General features: G+C 40.0%; 1 protein-coding gene across 9 annotated transcripts in view; it reads left to right on the forward strand.

Annotated features, from left to right (window-relative positions):
• scn8ab (sodium channel, voltage gated, type VIII, alpha subunit b) overlaps window positions 1-17166 on the forward strand; it is a 46929-nt gene that overhangs the window by 21576 nt on the left and 8187 nt on the right. For 4 of the 9 annotated variants that reach the window (XM_046383969.1, XM_046383968.1, XM_046383967.1 and 1 more), the window contains 15 exons: window positions 39-102; window positions 1041-1182; window positions 2172-2378; window positions 2467-2748; window positions 3079-3435; window positions 5206-5338; window positions 5624-5862; window positions 7513-7686; window positions 8071-8427; window positions 8568-8741; window positions 8881-9174; window positions 10611-10728; window positions 10912-11066; window positions 11876-12049; window positions 15339-15461. In XM_046383969.1, the coding sequence (XP_046239925.1) occupies window positions 39-102; window positions 1041-1182; window positions 2172-2378; window positions 2467-2748; window positions 3079-3435; window positions 5206-5338; window positions 5624-5862; window positions 7513-7686; window positions 8071-8427; window positions 8568-8741; window positions 8881-9174; window positions 10611-10728; window positions 10912-11066; window positions 11876-12049; window positions 15339-15461 (2993 nt within the window). The remainder of the gene's footprint in view (window positions 1-38; window positions 103-1040; window positions 1183-2171; window positions 2379-2466; window positions 2749-3078; window positions 3436-5205; window positions 5339-5623; window positions 5863-7512; window positions 7687-8070; window positions 8428-8567; window positions 8742-8880; window positions 9175-10610; window positions 10729-10911; window positions 11067-11875; window positions 12050-15338; window positions 15462-17166) is intronic. The other 5 variants (XM_046383971.1, XM_046383970.1, XM_046383975.1 and 2 more) reach the window with 3 other exon arrangements.

Genomic DNA, 17166 nt, shown 5'->3' on the forward strand with positions numbered 1-17166 from the left:
TACGCGTAAGGTAACACACACATTTTGTTTTTTCATAGCTAATTTTTACTTCCTGCCTGGTCAGCTTGATGCTCTACTATGTGGAAATAGCTCTGACTCAGGGTAAGTCAGTGCTTCACTCACTAAATGCATGCCACAATATTTGTGCTTCAGTATTTTTAGGTGTCTGCCATTTTTCAGATGTTCTTTTACACACCTTTTGTTGCCCTCAGACCCATCATCAGTGATGTAATTCAGGGTCATTGGGTGTTTTAGAACTTTAACCATCAGACATCTTCATCCAAGTCATCCATCTCGGGTTTATCAGGTCCCACCGTCTGTCCAAATAGCGTGGATGGTTAACAGCTCACACCTCTCAATTTAGTGCCAATTTGAGGACTTTTCTGAAGCATCAGTGGTATTCCTGTGAAGTTCTGCAATACCAAGGAGCTGCCATAGAATGCTATGGTCTTCTTCCATCATGTCTTTAATCAGCTGAGTGACCACTGCTTTGTGCTTAATGCACCTTCAAGACCCCTCTTTTCTGAACTGAGGTGTCCACGTAGGAGTTCTTCACTGCATCGTGTGTTAAGCAGCGGTGCCCAAGATTATCTTTCCTTCAATGCAGAGAAGTGAGAGGGACTTTAGCCGCTCAGTGATGCTTGCATTCTCCTTTAGAATCCAGACACCCTCTGCAAATCTTCACATCTGGTCTACCCTCCTCCTCCCCCAGATCACCTTGAGTTACAGGAGCTTAGGACACCGGTTCTAGGCCTTGTAAAGCTCTTTGTTGAGTTGCTTGCTTTTGGTCATGAAATACAATTATAAATTATATCAATATGCTTCTCCTAACAGTTAACATATAAGCATGCATGTACAAACAAAAACAACAACTAAAAAGACACTCAAGACTGTCAAGACCCTTTTGAGGCTTATTATCATGGTCCTATATTTAAGACAGTAATGCCTATAGCAGTAATCCCTACTGTGTTGATGCTGAAGTGGCACCTTTCAGTCATTTGTTCAATTACCGAATGTGTATTCCTGTGTGTGCCTCTTAGACGATGTCCGGAGGGCTTTACATGTATGAAAGCTGGAAGGAATCCCAACTATGGCTACACCAGTTTTGACAGCTTTGGATGGGCTTTTCTCACCCTCTTTCGTCTCATGACCCAAGACTTCTGGGAGAATCTCTACATGCTGGTAAAGCTGTGTTTTCCTTAATTCCTTTGTCTTAAATTGACCTATAACTGTCCAGAGGAAGAAGAAAACTGTACTGTGTATTTTATGGCAGTATAACCTATGGATAAAGTCTTTGACCTTTGTTAGACCTGTGTTAGAGACCTATATTACAGTCTCTCTAGTCCTTCCCACAGAAGTAAAACACTCACTAAGCAGTACTAATGGTTTTGTCCTCACATCATCATAAAAAATATATACATCATCATCCTAATACCTGAATGAATCAGCAAAAGTGCCTCTCAGCAGCCCCCCCCCCCAGTTCATTTACCCTCTGGATTAAAGGGAAGGAAGGACAGCTGATCAGAAATACCAGGAGTGTGTTCGTTCCTAGACAGTTTTGTTCATCTTTTATGTGGGGAAAAAGAATTATGAATTATGTTATGAAGTAATGAGTAAATGTGCATTCATTTTTGTCAAATGACCTTTAGAACAGTCATATTCTCTGCAGAATGTATTTTGTGAGAGACCACTGATCTGTTGTATCATCTCTGTCTTCCGTAGTCCTCTCACAGGGACACAGATACATGTACAAAAGTAACATGTATAGAGATATTTGTAATGTCGGCACTACCATGACACTGCACATCTTTCCTCCTTCTCCAGACCTGCACCACCGCAGCCATAATAGGATCACTTCATTTGGCAAATAGGCCAGTCACTGTTTTTCTGTGTGTGTGTGTGTGTGTGTGTATCTTTCTTGTCTGGAGGTTTTTCTGGAAAATGCCAAGAACTGAATATAGAAGCATGAAAAGTTCTGAGACAACACACATATAAATACCATACCAGTGCAGGAAAGTGTCATAAACATAAAACTACTGTTTAACTAAGACACATTCCATTTATGTCTCATCACAATGACAAAATGGTTGTTTAAATACATTATTTTCTATGTTAAGTAACTCTAAATGTCTGATGAGTTCTCTTTTGCGATGTCTGTGTGTACATGTTAGACTCTGCGAGCTGCAGGGAAGACCTACATGATCTTCTTTGTGCTGGTCATTTTTGTGGGCTCCTTCTACCTGGTAAATCTCATCTTGGCTGTGGTCGCCATGGCTTATGAGGAACAAAACCAGGCTACTATCGAGGAGGCCGAGCAGAAAGAGGCTGAATTCAAGGCAATGCTGGAGCAACTCAAGAAGCAGCAAGAGGAGACGCAGGTGGGTCTTACTTTTGCTCACACAAATATACCTTTACTCATTTTTCATTGTTTGTGATTATCATATGTCTTGTTTTTTTTTTCCTCAGGCTGCTGCCATGGCGACATCTGCAGGCACTGTGTCAGAGGCTGCATTGGAGGATGAAGGAGGGGGGCACTTGTCCCGCAGCTCCTCTGAGGTCTCCAAGCTGAGCTCCAAGAGTGCCAAAGAACGTCGCAATCGCAAAAAGAAATGGCGTCAGAAAGAGCAGGAGAAAGAGAAAGGAGACAGTGAGAAGGTTGTTAAGTCTGAGTCAGATGACGGCAGCAAGAAAAGCACCATTCGTTTCCCAGGAAGCCGATTGGGGAGGAAAACGTCCATCATGAACCAGGTAAAGTGATTCAGTAAAACTATACAATAAATGCACACTTCTGTTTGACTGAGCATATACAAATGCATCTACTGATGCTTGTAAAAACACCTAATTAGTAATATTCTGGAAATTGCTGGGAGTTATGGGTGTTTCAATATCATACAACAACCTCTATGTGACACATTTGGGACATCATTTCCAATTTTTTTCTCTTATTTTTGGTTAACTCTGTGTCCCATTTCCCCTCTTCATCTTGTTGGCCCTGTTTATTAACACATCAAGTCACCCCCATTGTTTTTAATAACTCCTCAACTGTCTGTCTTTCCGCTTCTGTCTCTTCCTCCTCAGTCTCTACTCAGCATCCCAGGCTCTCCCTTCATGTCGCGCCACAACAGCAGGAGCAGCATCTTCAGTTTCAAAGGCCGGTCCAAGGACATGGGCTCAGAGAACGAGTTTGCCGACGACGAGCACAGTACAGTAGAGGAGAGCGAAGACCGTCGAGGCTCCCTGTTTATCCCATACCGCCGCAACAGCTACAGTGGCTACAGCCAAGGCTCATCACGCATCCATCCCCTGGCACCCCACTCTGGAGGGAAGAGGAACAGCACAGTGGACTGCAATGGCGTGGTGTCTCTCATCGGCCCTGGGCCTGGCAGACGGCTTCTGCCTGAGGTGAAAATAGATAAGGCAGCCACTGATGACAGTGTAAGGACGTCCATGGGACACCAATACAGTTTAGGCATGATGGTGGCGGCCCCGGTCTCTGCAGCTTCCCCTTCACAACCTCCTCCCCTTGGCTCTTGTTCATCTTTTCCCTGAACTCAGGAAGTCCCTTTTTTCCTCACCTGAATATCTAGATTCTGTCTTATAATTTCACCTTAAACTGCCACTTACACTTCCCCCTGATCTAATACCCATTTTCTGCTGCTCCTTTTGTAACAGCTCTGGAAAGCTCTAACCAGCCAGTCACTGCTTTACCAGCTTCGGGATGATCATTTCATTGATTAATATCAGTTACACAACATGGTATCAGCTCCCTAAGTTCTCCGAACAGTTCTATCACCAATAGGGATGGGTATTGTTAAGATTTTAACAATAGCAGTTTATACAATTTTGTCAATATGTTACTCTTGGTTCTTTTTGATATTTTTAAGAGAAAAGAGAATCAGTTTAAGAACAGAATTATTGATCATTGTCATAATTATCATTGCTGTATTTTCTCATATGTACCTCATATAAATTAACTCCCACCACCATTGTGAAGGGATTTTTGGCTTGAACCACCAGTAGTAGAGGATGGGTTGGTTCATTGTAGCTACAAAGTTGTTGGTCATAAATTCATTTTGACAATTTGATCTCAGATCAGAGCACTGAGCACAGAGCAAAAATGCATCATAAACAAATAAGTTATTCAGTAACGGAGTTGGTGAGATAAAATTTGCAAAGTTACTTTTATGTAGCAATAATGAATAGGAAATCTGTTTTCTTAATTTCTTCAGTACCGAAAGCAGAACTGATGACGCTGCATCTTATCAATACTACAGACTTTCAAAATTTTGGTTTTATATTGAGTTTCAGTACCCATCCCTAATCACCACGTTTTCACATATATTTACGTAGTAAGACTATCAAAACACTTACCTCCTACTTTTATGTCCTTCATTCTTGGGAGTTGTCCACATTTCAGGCCCATGCTGTTCTTATTTGTGCTTTCATACCCTCCATTTCCTTCTGTCTCTTTCTTTTATTTTCACTGTCTTTCTGCCTTTTCTTTTCCTCCTGTCTTGGTTTATTCTCTCCTCCTGCGTCATTGGATGGCGCAAGAACAAATCTTAAACTATTTTCTATAACTATATTTCTCCTCATTCTAGCTAGCATGGTGGACCCCTCTTTAATTCTCTACCAATCTACCTGCTTTTACCTTTTTACCTCTCTTAAAATGTAGCATGGTGTAGCAGGAAATGTTGTCTTGAATTCCCCTCTGTTCCTGACCAGCATGCCATTGCATGCAGTTTAATGTTATTTACTCAGGGATTGTAGTTTAATTATGTTATGCAGGGTACAGGATAAAGGGTTTTAGAAAGTGTATTGTAAATTCTCAAGCTAAAGCAGTGTCTCAATAATGACAGCTTACTAACATATAAAAAATTAAAAAGGAGATCATTAAAGATCTAATAGTAGTTTATTTTGATAATAACCTAGTTTGCCCCTCAGTTGTTGTGAATTAAGGCAACTATTTGAGAATTTACAGTATTAATTTGAAGTGTGTTGTATGATATGTTGCAGGAAATTATTTAAAAACAAGTAATTTGGGGGAATCATACATTGTAAGAAAAAAAGATTTGATTATCTGGTGTGAAAAGTAATGAAGTTAGGTTTTTCATCTGAGCATACCCGTGGTATAATGTTTGTGACTACGTATTCATATGAGCACTACTGTATCTCTGACTGACATTTGTCTTTCTCTGAGTACAGACTACTGACGTGGAGATTAAGAAGAAGCACTCCGGATCTCTCATGGTGTCTGTGGATCAGCTCAACTCCTCCTTCAAAGGAAAGGACCGTGCCAACAGTCAGATGAGCGTAGTCACCAACACACTGATAGAGGGTACTACATTGCGCATACCTTTAATATTTTATCTTCTGTACTCGGCAAGTTGTGTGGGTTACATTTAATTTTCCCCTGACTGAGGTATGGTTACAATTCAAGCCAGATGTGGTCTAGATGTTGCACTAGATACTGTTCACAATTACAGTTAATCCTAAAATTGCAGTTTACTCAAACTGACCTTTTTAAACAAGGAATCCAGATACAGCTGGTGTCTGGGGAAAATTGCTTGTATAGGGGTGTAAATGTTTTTGGTTTTCCTTCCTTCTTCATCTTTTTCTACAGAGTTGGAGGAGTCTCAGAGGAAGTGCCCTCCCTGTTGGTATAAGTTTGCCAATATCTTCCTAATCTGGGAATGCTTTCCCATGTGGCTGAAGATCAAGCACATAGTGTACTTGATTGTCATGGACCCATTTGTTGACCTGGCCATCACCATCTGCATTGTCCTCAACACTCTCTTTATGGCCATGGAGCACTACCCCATGACTCCTCATTTTGAGGAAGTCCTGGCTACTGGCAACCTGGTGAGAAACTGTAGTTCTTCTTTTGTCCAGTCTTGTACCACTGCCATTTGTCTTTTTAAGTTTTTATCTCTCTCAGGAGTTATAGAAGCATTGCAGATTCAGTTTGCCCTACCTACATAACTTCAGTCCAATGCATCAATGCACGATTTGGTATGTGCACTTAAGACAAACACGCATAGTGTATATAGGACTCTGATGGGGTCTCATTAAAGATTTATTTCCATTTTAATGTAGCCAGCCAGGCAGCCTGCTCTCAAAACTCTTATCACCCCCACTCAGGTCACTCTTCTGCTTCCGCCCCATCCTGCTTACCTCAACTCTACTGTGCTCCATCTAGCTCTCCCACTCTCCATTTCTCACATGCACACATGTGCACACGCAAATAGCAGTAACAGTAACAATAATAATGCTTGCCACCGATCTGTCCAGCACTGGTTTGGCAGAGTATTCACCAAATGTAGACATTTTGATTTGTCTGTGCTTTGCACTTGCTGTTAGATATCATCGTAGCACAGCTGTCTGAGGGCAGCAGTGTTGGCACAGTATCAGTACTAAGACAGGAAATGAGGTCATAGGGATTGGCGTGTTGTCAGGAGTGAAACAGGAACTGAAGTCAGAGGAGTTACTGTGATGGATGGTGCAGTATGAATCACTGGCTGTTCTCTGCAGCACTGATTGGCCACATGATTAGGGTGGATGATATAGGAAACGTTCAGAATACCAAAGTTGGCCTGACATATTGAAAATTAAGAGAGGCCCTGCTTAGGTCCTATGTGTCCACTGTTCCTTAAGGACTGATTTATTCAATTAATGTTGTTCGTTCACATATTCATTTATTGTACAGTATATTATACTTAATAATGAAACTTATTAACTGATGGAGGTGCTGCTTATCAAAATTATTTTATTTTAAACCTGCAGTGCAGGACTTTTCCGTTACATTCAAGCCCTATACCAAACAAGTTCACACAATGCTGATAAAGCCTATCGGTACCAGATAAATAGAAGGGTAAAAATATGCCAGACTGACACTGATATGATAAAATGACGATGAAATGATCAAGTATTTAGAACAGTCAATAGTAGTGGTGATGCAGAGGCTGTGGGTCTGATGAAGCATAATGCCAACGCTCTACGACCTTACCCTGTCAGAAGAGGCCTCACTCTAAGCAAACCCCAATCCATTTTTAATCAGCACTACATTAAATAAAGTGCCATGTAAGCAAGCCATTTTTTTTCATTCTGCGCTCAGTTTTCCTGTGTCACTTCTAGAATTTAGAGGAAGAGATTTGAAATTTTGCAGCTTTTTTATGTTTGAGGTACCTTTGTGGTGCATTACCAGTGCATTTTTTACAGTATTTTAAGGATGTAAGATTTTTTTTTTTGTCAAATTCAGATTTTATACAATCAGTATACTAAAACAAAATCACAATAATGTGTTACAACTACTTACGTTTTAGAAAGCAGTGTGAATTCAATGATAACCTCATGCTGCATTAGTGGTTGTACCTTAAAAGTTCAACTGATAAAACAATCACAGATCCCACTGAAATCCCCGTGGTTTACGCTTTACTGTCTACATCTCCCCTTATCATCCCTATTTCACCTTGAATCCCACATTTATCAAGTGACTATGATGTGGGTCTACAGGTTTTCACAGGCATCTTTGCTGGGGAGATGTTTGCCAAGCTGATTGCGATGGATCCCTACTACTACTTCCAGGAAGGGTGGAACTGCTTTGATGGCTTCATTGTAACTCTGAGTTTAGTTGAGCTGGGACTGGCTGATGTGGAAGGCCTGTCAGTGCTCAGGTCATTCCGATTGGTAAGTGGAGAGAAGATACAGGCATGTCAACATCTGGTTTATATCTTCTGGCCCACATGTACAGGCTGTCAAGCTGAAAAATTAGATTATAAGAATATTTATCCTTTGAATGTTACACTTTGCATAATGCCGATATTTCTTTATTGTCAACAAATGAAGTCTTTAAAGCTCCAAATGAATTTAAACTTTCAGAGAGATTTTATGTATCCTACAAAGGTATTGTTTATATAAGATTGAAACCTTTTAATGTCTATATCTTATGCCTTTGCCTTCACTAGACCGTTAAAATGAAATTAAGTAAGTTAGTTCAAATCCCAAAACACTTCAATCACTGTCCTAATATGAATAACTGTGGAATAATTCTGTTTTCTGTTTCTCTTGTAGCTAAGAGTGTTCAAACTAGCCAAATCGTGGCCCACCCTTAACATGCTGATCAAGATCATTGGCAACTCTGTGGGAGCTCTGGGTAATCTGACCCTGGTGCTGGCCATCATCGTCTTCATTTTTGCCGTGGTGGGCATGCAGCTATTTGGCAAAAACTACAAGGACTGTGTGTGTAAGATCGCCCAGGACTGTACACTGCCTCGCTGGCACATGAATGACTTCTTCCACTCCTTCCTGATTGTGTTCAGAGTGTTGTGTGGTGAGTGGATTGAGACCATGTGGGACTGTATGGAGGTGGCAGGACAAAGCATGTGCCTCATCGTCTTCATGATGGTCATGGTCATTGGAAACCTGGTGGTAAGGAAAGACAAAGATTACATAGCGTAGGTGCTACTGAATGATAGTGACCTGCTGTTGTTTCCCTGTTGTGAACCATCCATTTACTGTGAGTATGTGAGTTTCAACTTTTGTGGGATTTTTTTTTTTTTTTTAATGAGGTGCTGAACCTGTTCCTGGCCTTGCTGCTGAGCTCATTCAGTGCAGACAACCTCGCTGCCACAGATGATGATGGTGAGCCCAACAACCTCCAGCTTGCGGTCGCCCGCATTAAGAGAGGGATTAGCTGGTTCAAGACTAACATGCGGCTCTTTGTAGCCACAGTGCTCAAGAAGGTACTGTATAATTAAACATCTATATGCATGACCAATTCTTGGTTGTTGAATAACTTGAACTTTTGATATGTGTGTGTTTTAGTCAAACGGCTCCAGCAGCCTTGTGTTTGTTCTGTTTTATTGTGTTTGTGACAAACAGCCTATAGAGGATGAGCAGAAGCCTCTGGATGAAATGTACGAGAAGAAGCTCCACCACATTGCAAACCATACAGTGGATATCAACCGTGAACTGGACTATGCTAAAAATGGCAATGGCACCACCAGCGGCATTGGAAGCAGTGTGGGAAAGTATATGATCGATGAGGACTACATGTCCTTTATCCACAACCCCAACCTCACGGTCTGTGTTCCTATCGCTGTTGGTGAGTCGGACTTTGAGAACCTTAATACGGAAGACTTCAGCAGTGAATCGGATGTGGAGAACAGTAAAGATGTGAGTAACATAGACTTGGTAAGAGCATGAGATTGTTAGCAGGGAGATGGCAATGGTGTCATCCTTGCTTGTCTGGTTGTCTTATTTACAAGTTTAGAAATTTAGTTTCACATGTGTAAATATGTCAGTTTGTTTGTGCCCATGTGGCATCTTTTGATTCATTAAGCAACACTGGTCTGAGCTGCCACAGAGGAGACATTTAGTTTAGCTGACATCCAAAACATCCGTTAAGACATGAGAGCTGCAAGACGGAGCCTGAGTGCTGACCCTGCCAACAGACAGACAGACAGACAGACAGACAGACAAAGGTACTCCTGATAGCATGACAGGCTGAGAAACATATTCTCTGCTGCATAGTGTGAATGTGAAAGAGGGGTAAGCCAGACACAAAGCTTGTCGAGTAGTCTGATGCATGGGTCACCTTGACCTGGTTTATAGTGGGAAGAAAGGAGATAATGCAGCAGCATCACTACTGTATCTGCACCAGGTTCATATTCCACTGGGCTCCCTCAACCAACCACACAACAAGCATCCCTGCACCACAGTCAGCCACAGGGTGTTCTGTAGGGAACAGATGCAGACAGAGCTGCTAGCAGCCAATCAGAAAAGCTGGGATGCATCTGGCTGTTTGGTAGAGAGAAAGAGAAAAGAGGAGAGTAGAACAGCGGGTGAATGCAGTCCTTTGCTGACAACTTAAGATTGTAAAGTGCAGTATCATTCTCCAGTGACTTCACTTGGCTGGTTGTATGTGTACTTTATAGCAATAAAGCTGCTGTTATTTTAGTGCCCTGCCTCACCTTGACTTTTGTTAAATTATGACGTGATTTATTGGAACAGGTGAATTTCTTATTATTAATAATAATAATGAGAGGTTTCACATTGCTCCTTACAGTACCTTACAACTTCATTTTGTATTTAAATCAGTTCTTATTTTAACACCCTAGTAAAACAGTAATGGGCATCCAGAAAATATGCGTGGTTTAAATATTACAAATAATTTTTCCAACCCAATCCCAACAGAGTTCCGTTTTTGCGTATTGAACTTTTGTTTGACTGTGCTTGTAACAACGTTTGGTTCACTTTTTCATCACAAATGCTTCATCATTGACAAATCTATATTTATGTGTATGTAACAGTGGCTGTTGTTATCAGTGCATTCAGCCACTAGTCAAGCTTAATTCTTGTGAACCTATTAATAACTCCGTAGAATAGGAGTTTGCTGAGGGAGATCTCAATACACTACATGGCTACAACATGCAACTGTCTAGCAATAGATAATGCCATGCATATGAGACGAAGGGGGCATTAATGTAATGGCTTTACTGGCACTGTGCCACATCCCTTTGCTTTCCGCTTTTTACCACTGAGCCTGTAATTCTGAGAGAAAAAGGAAGTCAGAGGTTGAACTGATCTCTTTGGTCCTCTGTTTGTCCCAGCTGGATGACACCAGTTCGTCTGAGGGCAGCACAATAGACATCAAGCCTGATGTGGAGGAAGTGGCAGTGGTGGAGGTAGTGGAGGAGTACCTTGACCCAGATGCCTGCTGGACAGATGGTACTGTGGTGTTTATTATTTAACTTTGTCATAAATAATAACAACGAACAGGCAGGAATTATCATTAACATTGTGTCTAATATTTTATAATGGCATTGTGATACACTGCAGTCTATACTCGGCAGTATTATGTGTCTGTGTCTTTCATGTATGCTATTAGTTCTGTTTTTGTTTGTTCTACAGAGTGTGTGGCCAAATACAAGTGCTGTGATGTTCCCATCACTCACGGCTGGGGGAAACACTGGTGGTTCCTGAGAAAGACGTGCTACCTGATTGTAGAACACAACTGGTTTGAAACTCTCATCATCTTCATGATCCTGCTCAGCAGTGGAGCTCTGGTAAGAGCGCACACACGCACACACAGAGAAACACAAGTATATGTGCTCTCAATTTTGTAATAAAACATAAATATCATACTAATGCCACCACTCATGCTTCTAATTATCATTGTGATTCACATATCTAATAAGGTACTCAGTGCTTTACAACATTATCATGAAAATGTAGGAGACACATGAACCAAGAAGAAAAATTCACAGAATAAATCAAACTTTCATTTAGAAAAACTGAATCTTGTAAGGATGTACAGAAGCAAGATGACTTCATGCTTTTCTTCTGCAACTGCTCTTAATATGATTGTTGCTAATGGCCAGCAAAATGCTGTAAGGCACCAACCTTTCAAGTGGTCTAATCCATCTTAGGTTTGCAGTTTTCTTGAGGGGGGAAGGCCTGTGGCCAAACAAAACACTTAATACAATGAAGAATGGATACAGTCAATGGGGAATGGAAAAGCTGAGGGGAATGATCAGTCTACTTTGACTGGACAAAAATCATCTAGTTTTCCTTTACTACGTAGACAACTCATTCTCCAAAACACATAAGCTGCTGTAAAAATATAACACAAGATAGAAAAATCCTAGTCAGCCATTTTTTAGTGAAAGCAATAACACATCTTATAGATATTTCTGTTGCTTCTCAAGCTTTCAACCCATTTTTATTAGTTTTATAGACATAAACAAAATGCTGTAAGGTGCGATCACACAGTTTACTCATTTGGAACATCAGCATGTGTGATGTGGCAATGGTGAACGAGTGAAAGAGATCAGATGAGCTATTGTTTGTGTGATGATCCTCTGTTGCTCTTTAGGCCTTTGAGGATGTGTACATTGAGCAGAGGAAGACAGTCCGCATCATTCTGGAATATGCTGACCGGGTTTTCACCTATATCTTTATCCTGGAGATGTTGCTGAAATGGGTGGCCTACGGCTTTGTCAAGTACTTCACTAATGCTTGGTGTTGGTTAGACTTCTTTATTGTGGATGTAAGTACATTTTTAATGCTATTTTGATGTATATTTAACAAATAAGACAATAATGTAATTTATGTAAGTCACTTGGTTCAACCCCTAATGATGACATTTTAAGACTGCAACATGAAATGAAGGCGTGGATGTGAGAGATTGCCTCTTTGCTCAATAGTAAATATCTGTAAACCCTGGTAGGTTTCAGAGCTCCTGTCTGACCCTCAACTGCTGAGTCATTCAACCTTTGTCCCACCTGACGATTGCTGTTGCACACATATGGCTTGTCCATTACTGTCATTTGTGTGTGATGAAATTCTCACTTGAATTTCTTCCTGTGTCTGTATATGAACAATGAAAATGCACATTTCATGGTATGTTTGAAGGCCTCATGAATATATAGTCAGACGGAACATATCAAGCTAGTTGAAGCTGCTGTCTCACGTTTGTTTTGTAATTGCATGTGGGAAGCATGATGGGATAACAGATAGCGAGTGGATGCGTAGGTGATGGCAGGCAACATGGTGGACTGAGTTCTATTAAATGATCAAACCAAATGAGCTGGAACGGGTGTAAAATCACGGCACAGTAACTAAAAACTGGCTTCAAGTGTAGCCTCTGTGCTCATTTGTGCCTTTTGTGAAACTAAACTGCAGCAATTACAGTAGCAAGGACTGAACTACATTTAGATTGGCAGCATGATTGATCTTTCTGCAAACAGCTGATAGGGGAATTTTGTGGTGTCCAGCAGCTTCGCTATTTTGTCTGTTCTGTCTGGCTGAATCCTTAATGTGATGTTTTTCCTGTTGGAACAGGTAGTTGAGGTGGGGGAAAAAAACAGCATCAGATATTAGTCACCACAAGCTAAGGGGATGTCATTTAAGAAGAGAGAGGATCTTCTTTCTGATAAGCACAGGAACATTTTACTGTATGTTGATCCAACAAAAATATTTCCAGAATGTGCCATTTTACCAGAAACTTAAATCATTTTATCGTGTCTTTAAATGTTTGGTCGCACACTGAAAGGAACTAAGGGGTATAAGGATATGTAGAAAAATCAGAGATGTTTCTCTTAAAAAAAAAAAATGAAATTGAAATTGAATTTTGATTATACAGCATAGTCCAGCGTTGCATGTCCAGCATTTTGTAGTGTGGCCTGAATTCCAAAGTGAAAATAATTGTGCCCTACTTCAATAATATAATTCAATATAAAATTGTATTTGTCCTTTTGGTATTACTTGATGAAAGGGCAAATATGTCTGTAGTTCCCCAAAAACACCTACTTTTAAGTAGTTTCACTTGAATAAAATGACTCTTATTTTCCCGAAAATCAATTCTTTGTTGCTCGAAAACAGTAGCCTACATTGCACTGTGCTGCCACTGACAATTATTGTTTTGGAGTGGCAAAGATTAATTGATTTCCTGTTGCAGTGCAACATTAGCCAGAGGTAGAAAAATGTCAGCAATGTGGCAATATTTTACACTGGAAAAGCCCCACTAGTATAACAGTTACGTGTACAGTCATTTAGCATAGCTTTAGCATATTTTACAAAAGGTTTAAACTGAGCCAGGTCATACAACAAAGATAGGACTTTTATCAAATCCAAACAGGGTTAGTAGTATACAGCTGTTAAGAAATAACATTAATAATGTTAATGCATATGCATATGTTTAAACACACTTTCAGATCGATACTCAGTTATTGGCTCATACACAGCGTTCAGACATCAGAATAGGTATCAGGAAACACAAATTCGTGTCAATAATAATAATAACGATAATAATAATAATAATTATTATTATTATTATTATCCCTTTCTTGTCTATGACCTCTACTGTGTGTGACTCATGAATCCGTTTCATCCCATGCCTTTTTTCCTTACTTATTTGGCTAATTTGGTAAAGAACAGTGGGCTGCAGTCTCACGATGGAACTAAAAAGAGTGCATCGTATGTTCGGACAATGGAATGGAAATTTATCAATTAGATAATGAGATTGTGTTTGTTTCCTTAAATGACCTAAGGTAAATTTTCACTTGATAGAGGTTCCACCTTTAGGTCACATGATCAACAAAAATCAACAGGATTTATCCTCCTGGTACTGTGGATATGAAAGGATACCAAATTTCAGTTCAGTCTGATGAGTAGAAGGTCTGAGAAGGTGTTGGACAGACGAAGGGACAGACCCAAAGGGCAATGTCGTCCTCAGTAGGAAGAGCAGTGTGTGTGTTTATCACTCTTACAGCTCTTGTAATTCTTTAGATTTTTTCTTTGGTTTTATCTTATCTACATATATATATATATGTATATAGTATTTCTATATAGTATTAGTACTTTTACAAAAGTCTAAGATGTGTTTTTTCCACTACTGGATATTGTTGGTAGCCTTGTTTATAGATACAGTTTGTGTATCTATAACAGAAGGGTCAAGTTCTACATTATGAGGTTGTATCCAGCGCTCATCAAACCTCTTACTGTTTCTCCAGAGCAAAACCACAAATACGCAGAAATCTCTCTATGTTGTAGATTGGACGGTGATGTGCAGATTACATATCCTGACTTTGCAAGTCTTCCATGCAAGTCTCTACACTAACGCTGACCTGTCTTCTCTCTCACAGCAGGTGCCTATAACTGTGTCTCTCTTTAAGTTAAGAGAGACATTGTGCAGCTGTCGAGAGGGACTGAGGGGGTCGGTGTTTGAGGGTCCAGGGTAAGGTTTGTGTGCTGTGTTGGGACTCCTACTTTCACAGGTTATCCTTTCTTCTAACCCTGAAAGTTGTCCTCAACCTTCTGCATCTTCTCTCCCCTCTATTAAGTGAAGTGCTCTCTGGTGTGGAAACTGTACTGTTTTGTACTGTGTACTGTGTGTTTATTATTGTGTCACATTGATTTAGTGTTTGTGAATACATCTCTCCTCTAATTTTTCCCTTTGTTTGACTCTTTATCTTCTCTCCCTCTCACTGTGTCAACCACAAGTTTCTTTCCAGGTGTGCTCACTGTGCTGTAAAGCTGGTTATCACGATAGACTGGCTTGCCAAACTAAACCAAACACAAACATAAGCAAACAAACGCATAACAGAGAAAGAAAAAGAAAACTTGGGTCATGTGCACTTCATTGACCTCTGTTTATTGTAATAACCCCTGTTTAACTATGTACTTACATATATATATATATATCTGTATATAACCCTTCAGCCATCCTTACAGTATATATATAGGGCCCACGTTTCTCTCTATATCCCCTCTAACTATGTGGGTCCTCTCTTCCTTTGCCTCTGTCTTTCCCTCTCCTTCTGTCCCTATCTGTGTAGGTCTCTATAGTCAGCCTAATAGCTAATGCGTTGGGCTTCTCCGATCTAGGCCCGATTAAATCACTCAGGACACTGAGGGCCTTGAGACCCCTCAGGGCCCTGTCACGTTTTGAAGGGATGAGGGTAAGACCTAAGATACCAGGCAGCTGGTCCTTCTGCATGCTGATTTGAAAAAAAAAAAAAAAAAAAAAAAGCATTAACGCATGCTAGAGATGGCAATACAGAAACTTTTAAAAATGTCTCTAAGGGGTAGGGTTTTTTGTTTGTTTGTTTGTTTTTTAGCTTTTATCAATGAGAAGCTTATTGCATGGATGCAGATCATCTCAGATGGTCATAATACATCTGATTTGATTTATCATATATCATTTCATATATTATAAATTTAGCAGTATGATAAAGGGGAACTGCAGTGATTTAACCATTAGAATTATTAACAACATGCCTTTAAAAATCTGCCCCATGCCTTATGAAACACTAGACCTTACCAGGGATTTTGACCTGAATGATTCAACACATTGTAAGAATTACTCAGCTCTGAAGTATTCAGTACCAGCTGAGAGAACAACTAGAGGTTGGTATGAAACATCACACAAAACCCGCTTAAACTGAATCAAAGTGCAATCTGAGCAGGCAAACCAATGGCTGTTACCCTCAGGTTTAATGGACAGACAGACAAATGAATTGATGTATAAATCTGTGCACATGGTCAGTTAGACTGTGTTTGAACATTCATTGTACAGTTTTACAGTATGCACTCTTCATTAATCTGTCCTAAAAAGTGTGTGCATTGTTTTTTTTCAGTATTTTCTTTCTACAGTGATAATTGGCTTCTTCTAATGTTATTTTCAGAGTGTGGTGGGTTGACTCAACCTCTGGTTGTTGTTGGGTAAAAAAATAAATAGATAAATAAATCTTGTCAGTGCCTGAGCTCAGCATTGCCTGACTGTCCCTCTGCCTCAAATGTCCTGTTATCTGATCTTATCACAGTTTGGCTTTGGCATTGTCACACTGGAAGACCAACAAACTTCTGGTTGCATACCCCCTCCCCTAACCCACCCTCGCCATCCTTGCTCACTACTCCTCAGTGAATGTCATCACTATGATTTACATGGTCACCATTTTGCAGTTTTATTAACTGTTCATATTGGTGCTTTGTCTCTTTATTATTAGACAGAACACATATTGAAAGAAAACAGCGAGAGTTTGTCTTTTGATGTTAATGCCTGAAGGGTATTGGTTTGTTTGGCTTCCTGTTACCATAGCTCCTCTGTGTTTGGAAATGCACATTCATATGACATCCTCCTTGAGTTAGCTTTATCTCCTCCAATGTGCCCATGCTGCTTCAGTTGTTTATATTAGGTCACACTCATATACTCATTTGGCAATATTTGTCACCCTGAAGCAAGTATGCACATTGTTGTGGGATACTCACCAAAATGTAAGAGATTCATATGTCTGTATAATCTTAAGTGTAATATTTGGATATATAGGTGAAGAACAATTTCATGTTATAGGGGTGTAACAATATATTGCGGCAGTTCATCAGATGACATGTCAGGCTACAAGTTCTATTGCTGCATTTTTGCTTGCCCATCTCTACAGATACAAAGAGTATAGAAGTTGGATCGATAAAGCTGCATCATGCACCATGAACTAAAAGCCCTGGTCATGTTGTTTTTCCTGTATTGAGAAAATGCTGATCAAATATGAACCATATTCTGATTTCTCACCAAAAATCTACACAGTTTTAGTGTAATGTTTAGTTGTAATACCCAATAGTTTATTATGAGGTCGTCGTCATATTGTTTCATGTTTTTAAAACTTATTT

This window comes from Scatophagus argus, chromosome 3 (assembly GCF_020382885.2).
Source record: "Scatophagus argus isolate fScaArg1 chromosome 3, fScaArg1.pri, whole genome shotgun sequence".
Lineage (NCBI taxonomy): Eukaryota > Metazoa > Chordata > Actinopteri > Scatophagidae > Scatophagus > Scatophagus argus.